The sequence below is a fragment of the Geotrypetes seraphini genome, chromosome 6 (genome assembly GCF_902459505.1).
Source record: "Geotrypetes seraphini chromosome 6, aGeoSer1.1, whole genome shotgun sequence".
NCBI lineage: Eukaryota > Metazoa > Chordata > Amphibia > Gymnophiona > Dermophiidae > Geotrypetes > Geotrypetes seraphini.
In genome coordinates this window covers 246,720,334-246,741,553 of record NC_047089.1, presented here as the reverse complement: position 1 = coordinate 246,741,553, position 21,220 = coordinate 246,720,334, and the positions used below count along the sequence as shown (strand labels likewise).

Sequence of the window (21,220 nt, the reverse complement as noted above, 5' to 3'; positions counted from 1 at the left end):
AATCATTCTTCGACGTCCAACTGCTAGAAAAGGGCAGCCACGCCTCCCTAGAATACATGCTAGCCTCTGTCAATGATGAACTCCATCCTCACCCATGGGCATCCTTCTATTATATCGTCCTCCCTCCCCCTGGAATAAATCCTCTGATCTCGTCCTGGAGACCATCACTAACGCATTCCTCAAATTTCAAAGACTACTAATCACTGGAGATATTAACCTTCACATAAACGACACCACCAACAAAGATGTTATCAATCTCAATAACTTCCTCACCTCTTTAGGCTTCCCCCCCCCCCGGTTCTCTTCCCAACCCATGAAAAGGGGCATACGTTAGACCTTATCACCTTCCTCGACCTCACAGATTACAAAACCTCGGTTGACGACACTCGCTGGGAACCTGTCCCTTGGTCCGACCATTTCCTAGGAGCTTTCTGCCTCCCCATCTTCATGTCATACCTCGAACCACCACCACGCACCCCCAATCCCATTACCTTCCGAAAAAAAATTGCGAGCGACCTGTTCTGGAACAAATTCCTCAACCTATTTTCCATCACTCCCAATCCTCCAAGCCCTGAATCCAACTGGCTCAATTGGATCACCCTCTCTGAAACCACCTACCGCTCCCTTGCTCCACTATCCACTAAAACCGTCTCCTACTCCCGCAAGGCCCCCTGGTATCTTCCATACCACAGACATCTGAAACAGAAATGTCGAATACTGGAAAGAAAATGGAAAAAATCTAAATCCCCCACCGACAGACAGTCCTGGAGGGCGAATATCAAGTTCTACAATACTGAATTAAAAAAATCAAGGAAGAACTACTACGGCAACAAAATCTCCAGATCCAACAACCAAAGTAATACACTGTTCAACATTTGGCGTTCCATATCCTCCAAACACGATTCCGCCACACCCCTCTCCTCTCAATCTGCCGATGAACTAGCAAAATTCTTCAATGAGAAAGTCACCACCTTACGATGCTCCTTCCCTCCAACACCCTCTTACAACTCCCTGGTGCTTGCCGCCTCCAACCCCAATCTAACCGATGCCAACCATATCCCAGCCGATAGATCCTGGACCACCTTCGATCTCATCTCCGATTCCCAGGTCTCCAAACTCTGCCTCAAGTTAAAATCCTGCAACTGCACCTTGGATCCTTTCCCCTCCTACTTATACGAAAATATTCCCACACAAGCCATCTCATCTCTCACCAAACTTATAAATTCCGCTTTACTCTCAGGCCTATTTTCTGCAGAAATGGGAGACATTGCCTATCCCCTCTTTTGAAAAAAGCTGATCTAAACCCCTCCACACTGTCCAGCTATCGCCCAATAGCTAACATTCCTCTCCTGACCAAGATGCTGGAGTCCATCATAGCCACCCAACTCTCATCCTATCTTGAGAGATTCTCCATTCTACTACCCTACCAACATAGCTTCAGACCCAACTTTAGCACTGAATCCCTTTTGGCCTCTTTAATTTCAAAAGTCCAACATCTTCACTCTTGCAACAAGTTCGCTGTCCTTCTTCAATTTGATCTTTCTGCAGCCTTCGACATTGTCCATCATGACATACTAATCCTCCAACTTTCTGAAATTGGCATAAACTCCAGTCTTAGATTGGTTCTCAAAATTCCTACGTTCTCGCTCCTCATCCTCCCATTGGAAACCGATTTGTGGAGTTCCTCAGGGTTCACCTCTATTCCCGATTCTTTTCAACGTTTATATGTCCTCTCTGAAACTCCTCAAACTTTCCCCCTTTGAGACACTCTACACCTACGCCGACGACATTCTTGTCCTCCTCGAGACCGACTCCAACCTCACCAACCTCTCTGATAACATCTCTTCTTGTATAACGAATCTCCAATCCTGGGCTCTCACCGTTCAAATGAAACTTAATGAGACCAAAACAAAACTTCTTTGGCTAGGCCCAAAATTAGATCAGCTGCCCACCCTCATCCCACTATCCTCAGGCACCAAACTGCCGCTTGAGCACTCAAGCAAAGTTCTGGGAATCATCATTGACTCTACACTGTCCTTCAACGATCACCTCAAATCCTTAGTAAAAAAATGCTTTTTCAACCTTCACATGCTAAGGAAAGTCAGATCCTGCTTCCACCAACAACACTTCGCTGTCCTCGTTCAATCCATTATTCTATCTAGACTGGATTACTGCAACTCCATCTACCTAAGCCTAACAAAGAAAAGTCTTCTCAGACTCCAGCGGATTCAGAATACTGCGGCTAAATTAATTTTCGCAAAAAGCAAATTCGACCACGTCTCCCCGCTTCTATCTAAGCTTCACTGGCTCCCAGTTTTCCTCAGGGTCCACTACAAATGCGCCTGCCTAACCTTCAAGTCTCTACACGGCATCCTTCCTCCCCTGTTTCCACTATCCTGGCTCTCCGCGAATCCTAACTCCACCAGATCCTCTCAAAAATTCATACTATCATTCCCCTCTTTAAAAGGCATATCCCATACAGGAAAACTTGGAACATCCCTCCTCTTCAAGATCACCGAGCTGTGGAACAGCTTATCTGCCCCTCTCCGGAGTGCAACCTCCCTCCAACGCTTCAGAAAACATTTGAAAACTTGGCTTTTCTCTAAAATGTAACCACTCCCTCCCTCTCCTCTACACTTAATCCCTTCTCTCTCCCCTTTTTACCAAGCTCTTCTTCTTCCCATTGGAGTTCCTTTCTTTTGTAATTCCTGTAAACCGTGTCGAGCTCTACTTCTGTGGAGATGATGCGGTATACAAACTTAAGGTTTAGTTTAGTTTCCATGCTGGACACAGCTGAAGACTTGAGGCAGAGGAGTAAGCTGTGTCCATGCAGGAAAAGAGGGCCCTAGAGTCTAATCTGTGAGCTGGCTGCCGGTAGGAAGACAACTCTCAGGAGGATCTGAAGACTTCAGCACAAATTTAATCTTGAGCTGTAGATCAAGGTCACTGCAGTGATGAACTTGGAGACATTTACTGGAAGTTAGGGGAAGGGGAGGGACCTCCCCTCTCACCTTGAGGAAATCCACATACAGAAAGTGAACAAACTGAGGCAGATGGAAAGTCTCATGGTTTGTTTATTAATACAAGTTCACAAATGCTCACAATACCAAAGCATTCTTATTGGCATGCTAGATGGAGGCATTTTCTATAAAATGTATCGTCTGTCTTAAAAAGGTTTTAATCTTTGTTGATATTCCCTTGCTGGCCTATAATCACCATTGCTTTCCGTGCAACAGCTGCACCAGCTCTAGCCCTGCTCCTCCCCCATGAAATATTTGCTGGGCCCATTTTCACAGACTCTTGAAATGGCCAGCTTTGAAAACAACCTGGTAAAGAGGAGCATTGCCCAACTGAGCCATGGGGAAGGGGGTGGAGGATTGTGCAGACAGCATCCCAAATGACACCACCAGGTAACGCTCAAGAAATTGTGCTTACATCCTCTCTTGCTGCTGCTGTCTCACCTTTCTTCATGCTCTCCGTCCCTTTCACCTCCCGATTCTCTAATGCACCAGGTGACCCGGACTCCCATAAAGGCCAGGCTGGGCTGGACATAAGGGAAAGGCGTCTATAAAGTAAAATGCAGACTTACGGCCCCACTCCCCCATCTCTCACCAGCTCTGCAACCCTCAAATCCAAAAAACATTAAGGAGGGGGGGGGGGGGAAGTTGCAGCACGGTTCATGTCTAATGGAACGAGAGTCGTGATATCAATACCGCCTTCATAGCAAAGCTACAACACAGGTTTACTTACAGTAGCACACAAGTCCCACAGTTGGACGGGGAGGGGGTGGGGGAGCCTTTACAAGCACCAAGGCATATAACAGTAAAAGGTTTCAAGTTGTGGTTTGGAACTGAGATTTTAAACACATTCATTTTTCAAGTATCTTAAGTGATATGACAGTGGAACTCGTCTTTCAGGTAATCGGGCATGGGGACAGCAAAAATCCTCTGCAAAGTCATTAGAAAAAAAATAAGGAACAGTAGTAAAATATAGAGGGAGGGCTCTAGTTCCATATACTAGTTTATATATAAACGTGCGTAACATTTATTAAACTGGTGAAATGAAATTTAAAAAAAACAAAAAACGTGAACAGCGCCAGCCTGTCACTGCATGCACAGCTGGGGCGATGCTGTTAATGGGAGGGAGAGAGGCAGCGAGGGGCAGAAGGGGGTTAAACCTTTTTGTTACAATGCAACGCTAGTCTGACCAAGAAAATACAAAGTGCGGTCGCACAGAGCACGCAGACACGGGCTCCATGTCGAGAGGAAAGGGTCACGCTACAAATGGTAGTGTGTGTGGGGAAAAATGGAGCAATGCGGACGTGGTTATGTGCTCAAAACATTCTCTGAGATGGATTTCCTACAATTTTTATCAGCCCCTGGATCAAACAGGCTCCGCAGCTCACGTCCCTGTAAAGGGGGAAGGGGGTGGGGGGAACAAAAGATACAAGTTAACATAGACACAAAAAGTCGGTTCAGAAAGTCAGCAATTGTCAACATGACAAACTGGCTGTTCTCTTCCCCCATGCTCCTGCTTCACCTCCCTGTACTCAAGTTTATCCTGTTTCTATGGCAGACGATGTCCTTCCTATCAATGCAGTTAACCTTTGAGAGCCCTGATGTAATAGCACTTGGTTTTAAGGATTCATGCACAAAATAAGTGTCTACGTTTCATATCCTAGGAGGTGCTAACTAGAGAATGAACATGGGGACAAATTTTTTCCTGTCCCTGCCCCATTCCTGCAAGCTCCGTCCTCATCTGCACAAGTCTCAAAACACTTTAAAAAATCATAAGTTTTCGAGGCTTGTACTGTTAAGGCAGAGCTTACAGGAATGGGGCAGGGACAGCGACAAAACTCGAGGGGATGGGGAAATTTCCTACAGGGACAAATTTGTCCCTGTGTGCTAACTCTCTCTCTCTCTATGGTACACCATTAAATCAGCACCCAGAGCTCAGACACCCAAGCATAGGTTCAACCACCACTTTAGATTTCTGGGATTTTAAGCCCATCGTAGTACGGCAGACGGAAATTCCAAAAGTTGTGCTTTGGTGCTGTGCTCCTTCAGACAGTTGAAAGTGAGGTAACAGAAGGGGGTTCTCCACCCCATCTGGTTTCAGGATATCCATGCTGAACATGCGTGAAAGACCTCAGGCGTGTTCATGGTGGATCTCCTGGAAACTAAAACTGGCCAATTGTGTCCTGAGGATTTGGTTGAGCACCCCTACTTTAGAGGTATCACAGTATCTACGATCAACTCTCAAGCTAGTTCTAAAAATTATTCTGTACAAGTCCAAATCCATACAGTGAAAACAATAAAATGAAGGGTAGCAACTTGCAAGTAGAATCAGGTCGTGAGGGCACCAAATTTTGCATCGGTGCATTACCCAATACATTTCTGTTTACCTGCCTTGAAAGGTTTTGGTTTACTTTTTTGCACACCAGCACTATGAGCCAATTGTCTGTAAATGGCATCAACTTCTCATATGGCTAGACTATTTTATCTTGTAAATTCACCTTCTCTTCCTATTGTCCCCCCATCCTTTATCTTGTACAGGTTCACAGTCCTTTATCTGAAATGCTCGGAACCAGAGACATTTCGGATTTTAGAATTTTTTTATCTTTGGAATGATGCGTCACTAGTGGCTGTAGCGATTCATATCCGTCACCTGCTGCATCCCTGCAGGCTTCTCTGACGCCTCCTGCCTTGCTGGCATCACTTTTTTTTTTTGCTTCCTGGTGGGATGCAACAGAGAAATGTGCGGGGTTGCAGCAGGCATTGAATGTGAATCACTGCGGCCACTGGCAACACCTCAGAGGTACACCAGCACGAGATAAGATGAAAACTCTGAACTATCAGCATAGAGTGACGCCTTTAAAGTGACTCTGGGGCCAGGTTTCACTTTTGATGCTAAAAGCTAGCTTTGTTGCATTACTAATTTGTACAAAAATGTTTTTTAAAAATTCATTTTTTGGAGCTTTTCAGTTTTTAGAATTTTGGATAAAAATCTTGTACTTGGGGTAGGGGTAGGGGGGAGGATTTCTCTAGAGAGTTTTTGTGTTCTAGGGATTTTATAGTATTTTGGGGAGGGGGATGGGGGTTCCTTTATATTGTCCATTGACCGATTGCTAGGGTTGTGACCTATGGTGCTTTCCTTATGATACTTAGGGAGGGGGCTGGGGGGGTGGAATAAAACTTGATCACTTGGACTGTATGATCATTTATTAGCTGGATTTGTGTATACTTTGTTGGCACTGTTTGTTCTTGGTTATGTTCCTTTGTTGTCATCAATAAAAATTGTTTAAAGTAAAAATCTTGCAGCTGTATCTGATATTTTTCCCCTTGTGTTTTATTGCATTAAAAAAAATATTTTATTCTATTTTTATATTGTAAACCACTTAGATAATATTTTGACTTTGTGGTATATCAAGTGTGATAGACTTCTGGGTGCAAAAGCATTTCATTTTTATGTTCCTCTAAATCAGGTATCCCAAGAAGCTGCATACAGTTGCAAGAAATCCCTTCCTCTCAAATCGCATAGTCCAAAGCAGACACCTGAAGAAATGGGAGATAAAGTGACTCAGACACAGTGACCTTCAAATGACAGAAGAACAGGAATTCAGGTCTCCTGGACTCCCAGATCCAAATCGTTACAAGGCCTCCCCACTCACTGTTTTCCCCTCTGACACTACATTACTGAGATTTAAGACCAATACCATAAGCAAGATAGTCAGCTTTTTTTTGACAGGTTTAACAGAGCAGAGGCAGTAGACTCAGGATGAAGGATACCTACCTGCTACACCATCTCATACTGATTGGCAGTGATGAACCGGGAGAGGCAGCAAGCCAGCAGCATTCCAATCAGCTGTGCAAGACACAAACATATATGAACACTCATAAGCAACCTCCACGATGACTGAGAGGGACAGAGAAGCCAAGGTTGGATGAAAGTCTGTGCATGTGCCGTAATGCTTCTCAGCCCTCTTGGAGGCATGCTTAAGTCACTTAATCTCTCACATGTGTGGTATTCCTGAAAATAATTTTCTGTACAGTGGGTCTCCAATATACATAAGGTCTTATGCGTATTTACTGTGGTAAATCTGAAAACCTGATTGGCTAGCTGTTGCCTCCAGAAAATGAAAAAGCACCAGTTAAATGGAAAGATTAGGTTCTTACCTCAATAATTTTTCCAGTAAACGGGTACAATGGTCTGAATTTTAGGTTTTATCCCCATACTCACGGGAAACCTGCAGAAGGCATCAATTTTTTCAGCTCCGCCTCCTTGTGTCACTAGGCATTGCCCTTCTCCCTCAGTTCGTACCAAAGCAATGGATAACTTCTAAATAAGAGAAACAAGGAGGAGACATGGAGAGCTCTCCGACAGCCAACTTTGTTCTGCTCTGCAATGAAAACAAGTAATCAAATGGAAACATACCACAAACAAGGTAGAACCTAACAACCGACCTTTATACAGCACTTCTAGTTTCTTATAAGCTTTTAATAGAGAGAGCTATCATATCTCTTCATCTCTGACAGGCATGCCATGAGCATTTTCCTACTGTTTGGCTGCCCAAAGACAAGTATCTGGAATTCCACCGTATAACTGAGACCTTAAGAAGGCATACTCTGTCAAGGTGGGTCATGCAGATAATGCACCTGTTTACTGGAAAGAAGCTTGAAGTAAGAATCTAATTTTCCCTTCCCGTTCAAAGGGTATAGTAGTCTAGACTATAGGGATGTATCACAGCAGTCCCCCAAATCTAGGGTGGGGCAGATGATCCTGCCTAAAGCACCAGGACCCAAAAGCTGTGTCCTTCTGTACTACAATGTGTACTCTATAAAACTTCGTAAAATTATGGAGTATGGACCATGTAGTTGCCCTTCAAATCTCAAGTGGTACAGCCCAGAACTCCACCCATGACAAAGCCACGTTTCTTGTGGAATGCGTCTTCAAAGAAAATCGGTGGCTGTTTACCACATCTATGGTGATATTCAGCAAGTTTCCCTCATTACAATTTGTTGTATATATAGGGCTTATTTCAATAAAGGAAGGAGGATCCACCAGACCATACAGAAAAAGGGAATGGAACAAATAGCTGATACAGAAAATTAAACATCCAGTTATGGACTTGCTAAGGCTGAAGTTTCAAGTTTATTGCATTTGATATACTGCCTAAATACCTAGGCGGTTTACATAAAAATGAAAAACATTTGTACAAATACTTCAAAAGTAATAACAAATAATAAAAACAACAATAAATAATAAAAATAACAGGAGGCAATAAAAAAGGACATACTACAGGGTAATGATGGATACAAAAGGAAAAACGGTAAGAGGATAGATCATTTAAATTTAGGGTTGGGGGGGATAAACCAAGAGGGTGGGAAAGGAATTTGAAAGAATAGAGGGTGCAGAAAAGAGCCTAGTGGGAAAGGAGCAAAGCTGACCATAATTATTCATGGGTTGAAGACATACTTTAAATAATGAATGTGTCTTCGAACAGGAAAGTTTTTAGGCCTGATTTGAATTTAGACGTACAGTGTTCTTGTCTCAAATTGATAGGAAGGAAGTTTCCACAGTGAAGGTGCAACAATGGAGAAAATGGTATTACGTGTAGTGTCGTACACAATTTGGCACATGGAGGGGATTGCAAAAAGAGACTGCTGGGTTGAGTGGAGCATCCTTGAGGTGGTATAAGGAGTCACAAATCTGTCAATAAATGCGGGCAAGTGAACAGATTGAACTTTAAATGCAAGGAATAGTGTTTTAAACATGATCCTATGCACCAATGGAAGTCAATGAGCATCTTAGGAGGGGTGGTACGTGATTATATTCTTTACTTTGTAAATGACTTTAATTGCTGTATTTTGTACTATTTGAAGCCTTCTAATTTCCTTGTGTATAATACCCTGGTAGAGTGAGTTACAATAATCCAAATGCGAGATTACCAGCGAATGAATGAGAATTGGAAGAGATTGTAAGGAAAGGATAATTTTGAGCTTGAAGAAGCACTTACGAACTGAGCTGATTTGTTTGTTAAAGGAAAGCATCAAGGATAACTCCTAAGAGCTTCATGGTCGCATTAAATATTATTAGGGGGTTGATCTAATGAAGATCAGAATCTTCAATGATTCGTTGTTTCTCGTTGGAAATTAAGAGGGTGTGTGTCTTATTGAAGTCTAGAGAAAGCATGTTTTCTGTAAGCCAATCACTAATGATGTTGCATTTTCGATTGATATGCAGAAGCTTAGTAACACGGTGGGATTGGATAGGATGGAGAAGTTGGACGTTGTCTGTGTAAGCTCCATTTTAGGCAGTGGTTGTCAGCACAGTCCTCAAGGTATACTCAAGTTACAGGACATCCACAGATTTGCATGCGCTGTTTTTATTAAATGCATTTCATGCATAAGTGTTGGGGGGGGGGGGGCTATACTGTGGTTGCCTGTTCCGAGGACCAGGCTGAGAACCAGGAATCTAAACTAGGGCTTTTTCACATCAACCACTCTGACTCAATGGTAGAAGAAACTGCTTCCCCCTCAAGCTATTCACTATCTAAAACAGACCCAAGATGGTTGAAATACAAATAAAACCATTAATCACTTGATGGAAGGGAGTAAGGGAGGGGAGAAAGAATGACTTGAGGAAGCTAGAAAAGGTTCAAAGAAGAGTGACCAAGATGATAAAAGGGATGAAACTCCTCTCGTATAAGGAAAGACTAAAATGGTTAGGGCTCTTCAGCTTGGAAGAGAGACGGCTGGGGAAAGATATGATTGAAGTCTACAAAATCCTGAGTGGATTGATTTTTCACTGCGTCATAAACTACAAAGATCAGGAGACACTCGATGAAGTTACAGGGAAATACTTTTAAAACCAATAGGAGGAAATATTTTTTCACTCAGCGAATAGTTAAGCTCTGGAACACAGTCAGAGATTGTGGTAAGAGTGGATAGCGTAGCTGGTTTTAAGAAAGATTTGGATAAATTCCTGGAGGAAAAGTCCATAGTCTGGTTAAGGCATGGGAGAAGCCTCTGCTTGCTCTGGATCGGTAGCATGAAATATTGCTACTCCTTGGGTTTTGGCCAGGTACTAGTGATCTGGATTGGCCACCGTGAGAATGGGCTACTGGGCTTGATGGACCATTGGTCTGACTCAGTAAGACTATTCTTATGTTCAGATTAGGTTTTGAGTATATCCACAGCAACTATGAAACATTTTTATGGCTGCAAGTAGTAAATGCACTTACACATTCCAAAAACTCAGCTAGCCAGTGGCCCCCCCCTCCTTTAACGGAGAAGCCTAAGAACAGCAGCTCTGAGTTTTCTGACATGAGGAAAGAACGTAATGGGTTTTGTACCTGTGAGAACGCAATCCCAAAGGCGACTCCAGCGATGATCCCCATATTTGTCTCCATAAAACTGGTCACCAGCTCATAACAACCCTGAAAAGCCAAAACTTGGTTCAATGATAACATCCTCTTCCTGTTTTTAGTTTGCAGAGACGGCATCCTGCTTTCTGAATATACTTGGGACTATGGTGGTTAACTGAGCCTGCATTTTTCTCTCTCATGGATGGAATTGGCAGTGGTGGGATTCCAGTTCTCTTAACCAACACTGTAGTACAATGAATACAAACCTTCTGGTACACTTTGGTGGCTGCAACCGTAATGTTGTGCATGTCCTGGGGGAGGCAGTCACTGCTGTTAACACAGCAGCTCTGAGGGAAGCCGTGCTCGGTCCAGTAAACACTCGAGGTCCAGTTCGTGTAGCTCTGAACACCGCAACATTTCAGCTGCAGTTAAGAGAAGAATAAGAATTATAGGACAAGGCTTTTCATATTGTCTGCAAACCATTACGACGACGATGCCAAGCAGTTTCATCACCACTAATACAGAGATGTTAAGTATTGTTTTGAGAAGTGACCAAACCCACAGATGACAAAGCATGGACAATGGTTCTTGAGGAATTGGCAATTCCTCACTTTCAGATGTGAACTTTCCAAGATCCAACTCAAAAGAACACTGTAGTAATTCTGGACAGACGGGTAATATTCCCATGCTCACGAGCCATGCAGAAGGAATCCACTCTTAGCTTTGAATCCCTTCTCCTTCACCAGACAGTTCTGCTGCCCCCTTCAATTTGTACCAAAGCATGCAATAGCTCCATATAAAAACACATGTGAAGGAGGGGTATGGAGAAACTCCCTCAACTACAACTCTGTTTTGCTATGAAAAGAATAACAAAACGTTAAACATTGTCATCAAAACAGTGAAACAAAACATGTCAAACAAACGTTTATGGAGCTCAAGTATATCCCAGTATACTATAACAATAGATTATTCTTTATATCCTTATTTCAGTTTGGATGAACTTTCTGATCGAGACAATAGGCAGATGCAGGAGATTACCAACAGGGCAGGGGGCTTTAGGATGAATCACCTATCTATTAGAAAATATATTAGCAATGCAAGAACCTAATATTTTTATAGCGCAATAGGTGTGTCATTCTGGATAGATGGAATGTATTAAAGCTGTCCCAAAGATCTAGGGCAGGACCACTGCACCGGCCCGTTAACACTAAGGACCCATAGGGGGAGTCCTCTATTGCCACTATATCCACTCTGTAAAGCTTGGACAATGTATCTCCTCTTTCAGCTCTCCCCACACTCCCTCCCCCCCAGGCACTCCACTAATTGTATAAGTCTCTCTTATCTGTACTCTTCTCCTCTACAGCTTATTCTAGACTTAGTCCTTTCTAGTTTGCTGCCCGCATGCCTGGAACAAACTGCCCAACTCTGTACATCAAGCTCCGTCTCTGGCAGTCTTCAAAGCCCATTTCTTGGAAGCTGCTTTCAATTCCAAACTCCAACACACCTGCTAAGCACCAATATCTGTCCTATAATTCCCTATCTAATTCCTCCACCTGACTACTGTGAATTGATGCACCTTCTTGTCCAGTTTGTCTTAACTAGATTGTAAGCTCTTTCAAGCACGGACTATCTCTTCTGTTTTGATGTACAGCTAGGGTTACCATATGCCTCCAGAAAATGAGGACAGATTGAGACATCTGGGTTTTACTTCCATCGCTTTCAATGGAAGTAAAACCCAGATGTGTCTATCCGTCCTCCTTACTTCCATTACTTTCAATGGAAGTAAAACCCGGATATCTTAATCCGTCCACTTTTTTTTAGAGCCATATGGTAACCCTGTGTACAGCGCTACTTATGTCTAATAGCACTATAGAAATGATTAGTTGTAGAACTAGAACAGTGTTGAGTGATTCAGAAATAAGGTACAAGTACTTCCTGGTTGGTGGAGGGGGGGGGGGGGGGTATCTCAAAAATTTATTACATTTCTCCAGGAATGTGTGGTTTAGATTCCACCACAAATGCAACCAGTCAGCATTTTTAGAATATTTACATCTCCCACTACTTCCTCATGCTTGGAAACAAAAATATGATCAATAATTTTTTGTACCCAGCAGATGAGCCCAAACTATATAATTTTGGAGGCCATTTTGCATTTGAAGTTCTCATACTAATGTACAGGTGGGCACAAAGCAAACACATTCATCTTTGCAGATCCATTACAACTGGAGAATTTTTGAAGGAAAAATGAAATTCTCAATTAGCAATGGCTGTAGCGTAGACACTAGTGCATTGTTAATCTAAAAGAGTGATCATCAAGCATTTTGTGGCTTGAACTAGAGAATGACACTGGGACAAATTTTTCCCCATCCCTGCAAGTTTTGTCCCCGTCCCATTCCTGTAGGCTCTGCCTTAACTGCACAAGCCTCAAACACTTTATGATTTTAAAAAAGTGTTTGAGGCTTGTGCAAATGAGGATGGAGCTCGCAGGAATGGGGCAGGGACAGAAAACGAACTCACCGGAACCTGAAAATGAGTTCCCATGGGGACAAGGAAAAATTTGTGCTTAAACACCACTACCATAGCCATTGGCGCATACAACACCAGAAGTGGAGGTCGATATTTATGAAGGGTCCAGCCCAGGTCGCGACCCCATTTTGTAGACTTTGCCCTAAAAATATACAAGACAGTATATGTGGACTAGAAAGAAATATGGGATGCTTTTGCCTTAGCAGCAGTCATTTGGCTGAACTATTTCTGTAGATTCAAAATTTATCCCTTTCATTTATCTTCAGTAAACCTATTTTTTTTGAAATTTCAATTAAAAAACTATGGTCTTAAAAAAAAAAAAAAAAAAAAAAGCTATCTAGGAAAGAAATTTTGATTTTGCCACTTTCATTAAAAAGTCCATCTGCAACATGCCCACTGCAACTTACGTTGGTCTGAACGTTATCCACGGCGTTGCTCCTGTCATCGTTCCCATTGTAGTTGTGAATAGCTTCAGTGTATGTCCGAAGGAATGTGTCTTTGATCTACAGTCAAATTCACAAGAGAATACTGGTTACTTTCTCCCAAAGGCATCTTAAATGAAAGACAGATACTTGCTTTATAAGAATAACATCTCATTTCCTATCTCCATTACTTACATCAGAGGAAAGAGGGACAGATTCTCAAAACTCACCGGTAAAATCAGACAAGTCAAATATAGTGGCTGTAGTGGGAGTAATTTTTATTTTACGGGAGATTCTCAGCATAACAGCATGCAAATTATATGCACGGAGAATCACCAGTAAAGGGAGGGAGGAACTGGGCCTGGTGCTTGCTCAGAAGAGCAAATCGCTAAGCACAGCTCCTCCCTTCTGACAAAACTGCTCTCCCTGCCCCAATCAACTGAGCTGCAGGTCTCCCCGAGACCTGCCAAGCTCAGGTAACTAGCAAGCAGGGAGAGCAGCAGAAAGAAAAATCCTCCTTCCCGCTGACATCCCCCTTTGTCCGCCACTGCCTGGAACCTGACGCCCCCAAATCCAACACGCTGTACAAGATCGACAGGAGGGATGTCCACTCCCTCCTGCCTCAGTTGATGCTGCTCATAAAAACCTGGACACCAGAATACATTGCCCTCCCTCCCCCCACCCCCCTTGGATATGTAAAGAAATCTATTAAAAGGAAAGATTCACAACAATATTTGCGATTCAATAAATGCAGTCAATGGGCTCCAATTTCTGGCATTTCCTGTTTGCCAGACCTCTGTCCAACTTGTAATTTCTGTTCTGTGGGACCTGATTTGCTGACTTGCAGCTGATTGATTTGCTGCCTTCATCTTGCTGCTTTCAGCATGCAGTTTCTTTACTCTTAGTTCTGTGTAAACGTGTCTTGCCATGTACAATGTCTGTGATTTTGTGACAAGTAAAGATAACAGATTGCAAGCTGAAGGGTTGAAAGAGCAGAGGAAAGGGCAGTGTCCCTTTTCTGGTGTCTTAGCACGGACTCGAATCAGCAGCTCTATTTTCCTGCCCACTTAGGCTTGTTTTCTGCCTCAACTTGCATTTTTGACTTAAAGGTTCTGGGTAACTCCACCTCATCTCCCAGTTCGTCTCCACTCTTGTTTACTGGTGAAATTACTCTCTCTTTGTAGAGATGCTACAATGTGAGCAGTAGAGAATGACACGGGGACAAATTTGTCCCTGTCCCTGCAGAAACTCAATTTGTGTGTGGAGGTGGGTGAAGAGGGCGGGGGAGAGGAGCCACTGCCCCTCTCAGAGGTAGCAGAAGTCTCCAAGCCTAGTTTCACTTCACCGTTTATGGAGTTAGGGAGTCTCGCACACAGGAGCACTAGGACAGGCTCCACCTGTTCCACATCATCACTTTGTAACCCTCCAGGAGACACAGCCTGGAACCAGCTTTCTCCATGCTCACATATCCCACTAAGCTTCAGTCGGAAGAGAGAAATCACAATTAAATTAAAGGCCACTCACCTCGTGACGGAACACAAACCCAGAAATGCCTGCCACCAGCTCAGCCAGGAACACCAGGGACAGAAACATGGCATACTGCAAAACAGACAAAAACGTGTGTGAAACTGTATTAAAGGTCCATGAAAGTCTTCTCTCAACCCACCATCAAGCTACTAGGAAGAGCTTTACAGCACATGCCTGTGTCAAACATTTGAGCCGGGCACAAAGGATGAGTTTTGGAGCTAGATTTAGCCAGGGGCAGTGGAATATTTCCCTGGGCATGCTTGTTCTTCCATTCAATTAATTTTGTTTTCAGAACTCGATTTTGGTTAAAATGATGCAAAAAGAAAACACTACACACGCCAACCCCTAACCGCTGTCAAAGAGCGGAAGAACAGAAACGATCATATTCAGATGAGTCTTCATTGCTTTCTAAGGACACAGATGGAAGCTAAACACCTCTCACACATGAAGTATATTCAGCAGCAGGACTTACGAATATGTAAAAATCTTTTGGGACATTAGGTGTCATTGCCAGTGACTCTGAGGGACTCGGCTCTACTACCTCTAGCTTCACTATCACCAGTGCTTCCCATACTACTATTTTCAAAGTAATTCAGCAATTACTTGGCACTATATAAGTGGTTACAGCTGCAAACTATAAAGTCTAGAGCACTACTGCCTATCCCCACTCATCCTTCTGGCAATCATTGGGCCAGCCACCATGTCCCATTGGTTCAGGCACCTACTCAGTGGCATAGTAAGGGTAGGAGGCGCCCCCGCAACCCCTACCTCTTTTCCCCCCTGTACCTCTTGATTTTTGCCAGCACAAGTGGCTTTTCTCCAGCAAACTCCTTGTGCCAGCTTTGAATTGCCCTCCGACGTCACTTCCTGGCCTCTTGACCTGGAAATGATTCAGAGGGGAGCCAGGCTGGTGCTAGCAACAGGCAGAAGTTGCTTGCGCTAGTGAAGATCTACAGAGGTGTGTGTGAGGGGAGGAGGGATGGTGTGAGCATGGCGGAGAGGTTACAGTGCCTCCGATATGGCACCCGGAGAGGTTTGTTCCACCCCCCCCTTTACTACATCACTGATACACCCGATTAAAAATTACTATACTGTAAACTTCCAAGACCTGAAAACAGTTAGGTGGTATAGAATCTATATGATCAGATTCATCTCAGTCAATATCCTCTCTGTAGCTCTTGCTCAGGGAAGAAAGTGCACTTTATCTCACAGCCCATCAGTCTGAGCCAGGGCCCTTCCTCTCAAATTCCCCCGAGTACAATCCAAGGTATCTTCCCCGTTCCTATAAGGTTACAGATTCTGCCTTGGGCTTAGTAAGATTCCCAGGACTTACTATTTCAAGCAAATTGTTAATGCATTTTTGCTCCGATTAGAAGAGAAAGCTCCTGGCTGTTTCCTGCATCTCAGAGTAAAATTCTCAAGCAATATGAGCTAAGGGTTATTCACCATTGGCTCTTTGGTGCCAGGATGTTGCTACTCACCAGTTTTAACATCCATGGGCTACCACGGCATGTTGCAAAGCATCCAAAGAGGCCAAAGATGATAATGGTGGTGCCGGTGCCAATCAGAACATAGGGAGCATTGGTGGAGTTCTCTGCGATGAGAGAGATGTAGGTGCCCAGTGTCAGCTTCCCCCATACTCCCACTGCCAGAAGTATAACTCCTGTAATCTGAGAAAAGAAGAAAAGTTGAGATGCAAAACGGATTTCCAAACCTTTTAAAATTGTTATGTAGCAAGAGTGTGTCAGTACACCTGGGGGTGTTTGGGAAAATATCTCTTCAGAATTATATACAGACCCAGCACCATCCACTGGTCTCTGCTGACACCTAGTGGATATACTCAGCAACCTCTAGGATTCCTGTTTTTGTACTACTGTATATCATAACATGTGAATATGTAACAGCTGCCTCCCCCCAACAAAAGACACATTGAAAAGTTTACTTATAGACTTAAAAGCCTGAGTTAACATCTGTATGTAAAGCTGTTTAGGGTCAAAATAAAATATATTACTCCTTTGACACGTAACTCCTGATTGGTAAGGCCCGACTTTAGTGCAGGAAGAGGCGGTCAGAGTATAAAGCGAGTGATTTCCTTCACTTGCCAGGGCTCCAGCTGCTCTCTCGTGCTGCCCTCTCAAGTCTCCCCCACGAAAAACCGTATTCGCAGTTTTTCAAGATTCGCGTGGGTTCCTAGAACTGAACCCCCGTGAATATCGGGGGAGTACTGTATTATGTATAAGAACATAAGAATTTGCCTCCGCTGGGTCAGACCAGAGGTCCATCCCGCCCAGCGGTCTGCTCCCGCGGCGGCCCTCCAGGCCCATCCCTATTCCTATAACCTACCTCAACTCCTATGTGTACCCCTCAATCCCCTGTAACCTGTTCAGAGCTCTTGAGGGATCAATCGGGACTTAATGCCCCTTCCGTGCTACTGCCCAAACCATTAGGCATGACCAATTGAAGCGACCTTGGTCATGGAAGCTTCTGAAGGCATCAAGGGCTACTGTTTTATTGTGAGTCTCCCTCCAGGAGGCTGAAGGGTAAGTTCTGGAGATACCCTTTTGGTTCTCCATTGTTAAGACAAGAAAATGTCATAGTTTTCCTGAGCTTTAACCGAGCTTCTTCTCATGCATCTCTGCACTACCATCTCTCAATTCCCAACGCAATCCAGCTACCAGATTCCAATTTATAGATCTCTTCACTAACAGTCTAATTGGATATTTTAACAAATCTCTTAAGTGGTTGCTTGGCCATGCAACTGCTCAATGATTTTTTTTTAAGCCTAAAACAAATAATGCTCGAGTCCAGGGAGCAAAATAACTACATGGTTTCTTCACAGAAAGTGCTGGATACATAGAGAAGTCTTCCAGGCAAAAGGGTACCATTCAGGAAAGCCCCGAGATGGTAAAAGACAGAAATCATGAATGATTCATCAAAACTGCTTCCCAAAGTCACAGGCTTTAGTGAATCAGGACGATTCAAGTGGGGCCTGTGGTGCTACCCTGTGAAAAGGAAACTGAGCAGGCCAGATGTGCCTTGTGGTCTATCTGCTGTTGTAGCTTGTGTTAACTCAGCAAATTAGGTCGCAAAATGAGAAGGGGATTTGGAGAAAGTAATGAAAAAAGTGTTTGTAGCCATGTATTACCAGCTATAAAAAGTGCATGAATCTTAATAAAAGAGGAAATAATGCAAATGCAGACCATCTGGGAAAAGATTTATCGGCTCAGAGCATGACAGAGAATAATTTAAAGCACTTCTCTGTCCTAAATGATTTCTATTACCCTTATTATTAGTCAATTTGTATTCTCTCTGCGTTAAGCAGCATGCAGTGGGCACAATTAAAAGAATTCTGCAGTTAATCAAATCACTGGGAGCCTTAGGAAGCTTCTTAGGGTACCCCTTTCTTTCACCTTACAGTGTGTGATACTTGTGGAAGAGCAAGAATGCACAACCCATAAAATTCCTACAGTATTCAATTAGGAAAAAAAAATAAAAGTAACAGGACAGCGACTTCTGCTACAATCCTCCGAGGCTTAATGGGAAATTCCCAGATACTCTTAAAAAAAGATGCATGTATTATTACACTGTTATTAAAATGCTGACCTTCTAAAGTCACCCATATGAGAGATGGCAAAGCAATTAAAGGATGGAGCCCTCTCTCCAGGGCGAGATGTTCTCCCCGTCCTGAGTAACGTCACCTGAATGAAGACGGTTAAAAGCAAAGCAATTCACCAGCATCTGTCTGCATTTTCAAAATGCACAACAGCTCTTTTCAGTAGTGCATTTTCAGTATTATGAAATAAATAAATGTGACAAGAATTTCTAAAGCCGGGTTTTGCTGTGTCACACTCCATTCGGGGAGAAGAAATAGAAAACAAAAGCCGTTTCCCAGGTAAAAAGCTATCTTGCTGCTCTGAGGCTTGTCAGTGGACAAAGTGGCTCAACAGGACCGTGGACCAGACAGTTAGACGTGAGTAATTCTAGGTCTTATGGCAGGATGATATCTTTGCACATACAGTATGCAGTAAGGCCCTGATTCTCCAAAGTGCCGTCCTGATTTTAGGCAGCTGTAGGCGTCCTACAGCTGTCTAATCAGCCAATCAGGATGCACGTTTTTAAAAAAAAAATACTCCCCAGGCAGGCCTGAAGGCATCTCCGGGAGCCTAGGGAGATCCGCAAGATGCCTACGCTCGTCTAAGGGCCTTAGGCGAACCTAGGCGGCCCTACGCGTCTCCCTAGTAGAGAAGCTTAAAATGTAGGCCAGCAAAATGCTGGTCTACATTGTAAGTAGACGCGGCCGCTATACTTATCGCGGCAAGGGATCTCTCTGCCGCTATAAGTATAGCGGGCCGCAGCCTGTCCGATCGCTGGCAGGAGGGTGCCCAATCCCTCCTGCCCGAAGACGTACCCCCCCCGGCGCTAACAACCCCCAAACCTCCACTCCACCAAACCTGTTCTTACAGCCAGATGGGTCTTGCACGTCCAGCCGGCAGGCACGCCTCGTCAAAATGAGGTGGGCCCGCCCCTTCCCTGCCCATCCCGCAGAAGCCTAAGGCCTGATTGGCCAGGCTCTAGAAGCCTGGACCAATCAGGCCTTAGGCATAGCGGGTCCGCCCATCCCCACTAAGTCTAAGGTCTGATTGGCCAATCAGGCCTTAGATTAAGTGGGGATGGGCGGACCCGCTATGCCTAAGGCCTGATTGGTCCAGGCTTCTAGAGCCTGGCCAATCAGGCCTTAGGCTTCGGCGGGATGGGCAGGGAAGGGGCGGGCCCACCTCATTTCGACGAGGCGTGCCTGCCGGCTGGACGTGCAAGACCCATCTGGCTGTAAGAACAGGTTTGGTGGAGTGGAGGTTTGGGGGTTGTTAGCGCTGGGGGGGGGGGGGAGATCGGTAATGTCAGGGGGGGCGGTCGGTAGGGCATCTTCTGGCAGGAGGGTTTGGGCACCCTCCTGCCAGCGATCAGTCAGGGGGCCGCGGCCTGCTATACTTATAGCGGCAGAGAGATCCCTTGCCGCGATAAGTGTAGCGGGTCGTGTCTAATCTAACCCGATTCTCTAACCAGCGTCTGTAACATGGATGCCGGTTACAGAATCGGGGTTTAGTTTAGGCTGATTCTGAATAGGACGCCTCTCCCGGGCGTCCTATACAGAATCAGGGCCTAGGTGTCTTGCGGGCCTCGCCTTCAATATAGGCGGCCTGCCTGGGGAGCATTTTTTTTAAAAAACGTGCATCCCAATTGGCTGAAGCTGCCTAAAATCGGGACGCACTTTTGGAGAATCAGGGCCTAAATGTATAAAAGTCAAATTTTATGCTCTCTTCCCACTGCACTGGAATCCAAACTGATCATTGCACCCACGCACATCCTACTGCTTGATTAATCTCTGAATATATATATATATATATATATATATATAAAAGTCATGCTGATTTGGCAAGCCCAGCATTACATCAACAGGATCATAAGTAGAGAATGACACAGGGATGAATTTGCCCCCATCCTCGCAGGAACTCGATTTCTCCATCCTGTCCCTGTGAGTTTTGTCGCTGTCCCTTTCCTGTAAGCTCTGCCTTAACCACGCAAGTCTCAAACACATGATTTTAAAGCATTCAAGGCTTGTGCAGATCAGGATGGAGCTTAGGCATTGGTGGAATGTGGCATTATGACATCACAATCTGAGCTCTAGAATGTTGCCACTTATGATCTTAAAGTGTTTGAGGCTTGTGCAGATGAGGACGGAGCTTAGGCATTGATGGAATGAGGCATTATGACATCACAATCTGAGCTCTAGAATGTTGCCACTTATGATCTTAAAGTGTTTGAGGCTTGTGCAGATGAGGACAGAGCTTGCAGGAATGGGGCGGGTCAAGAAAAGAACTCGCGAGGATGGGACAGTGAGTTCCCATGGCTCTCGTTCAACATCAAGTTATGTAAAGCAGCTGTTCACCATCTGTAAATTAAAGAGTTAAAATGTGTACACTTCCCCCTCCGTGGTTATAGCGGAACGGCAAGGCAGTGAATAGAGAAAACCGTAAATAACTTTTCGTATATTATTTGTGGTTTTTCTGGAAAAAAAAAAAAAAAAGACACAAATCCGTCAATAACTTGACCTGTTCCAGGGAGCAGCAATTTTCTCTGTGCAACGCCGGGAGCAGCGCCTTTGATCGAAAAACTGCGACTAACTAAAACTGTAGACTGCGAAAATGGGGGGGGGGGGGAGTACACTAGTGAGGCTAGCATTCCCCCCTGTTTCACTGTGCTGAAGTAGAAGCACCAATGTACTGTGCTTGATGCTGCAGCCAGCAACATGGTCGAGGAACAGCACCGATCCCCCTACTCCAGTCCCACCCTGTGCTGAGTACCAAGAGCAGCAGTATTG

The 21,220-nt window shown here is 44.3% G+C and overlaps 1 protein-coding gene across 2 annotated transcripts in view; it reads right to left on the bottom strand.

The window, feature by feature from the left end:
* Positions 1-3,056: 3,056 nt before the first annotated feature.
* The window catches only part of TSPAN7 (tetraspanin 7), a 163,288-nt gene continuing 145,124 nt past the window's right edge, over positions 3,057-21,220 (bottom strand). For both annotated transcript variants that reach the window (XM_033950475.1, XM_033950476.1), the window contains 7 exons: positions 16,323-16,511; positions 14,839-14,913; positions 13,300-13,395; positions 10,633-10,788; positions 10,355-10,438; positions 6,793-6,864; positions 3,057-4,409 (listed from right to left, as the gene is read on the bottom strand). In XM_033950475.1, the coding sequence (XP_033806366.1) occupies positions 6,796-6,864; positions 10,355-10,438; positions 10,633-10,788; positions 13,300-13,395; positions 14,839-14,913; positions 16,323-16,511 (669 nt within the window). In that variant the 3' untranslated portion in view covers positions 3,057-4,409; positions 6,793-6,795. The remainder of the gene's footprint in view (positions 4,410-6,792; positions 6,865-10,354; positions 10,439-10,632; positions 10,789-13,299; positions 13,396-14,838; positions 14,914-16,322; positions 16,512-21,220) is intronic.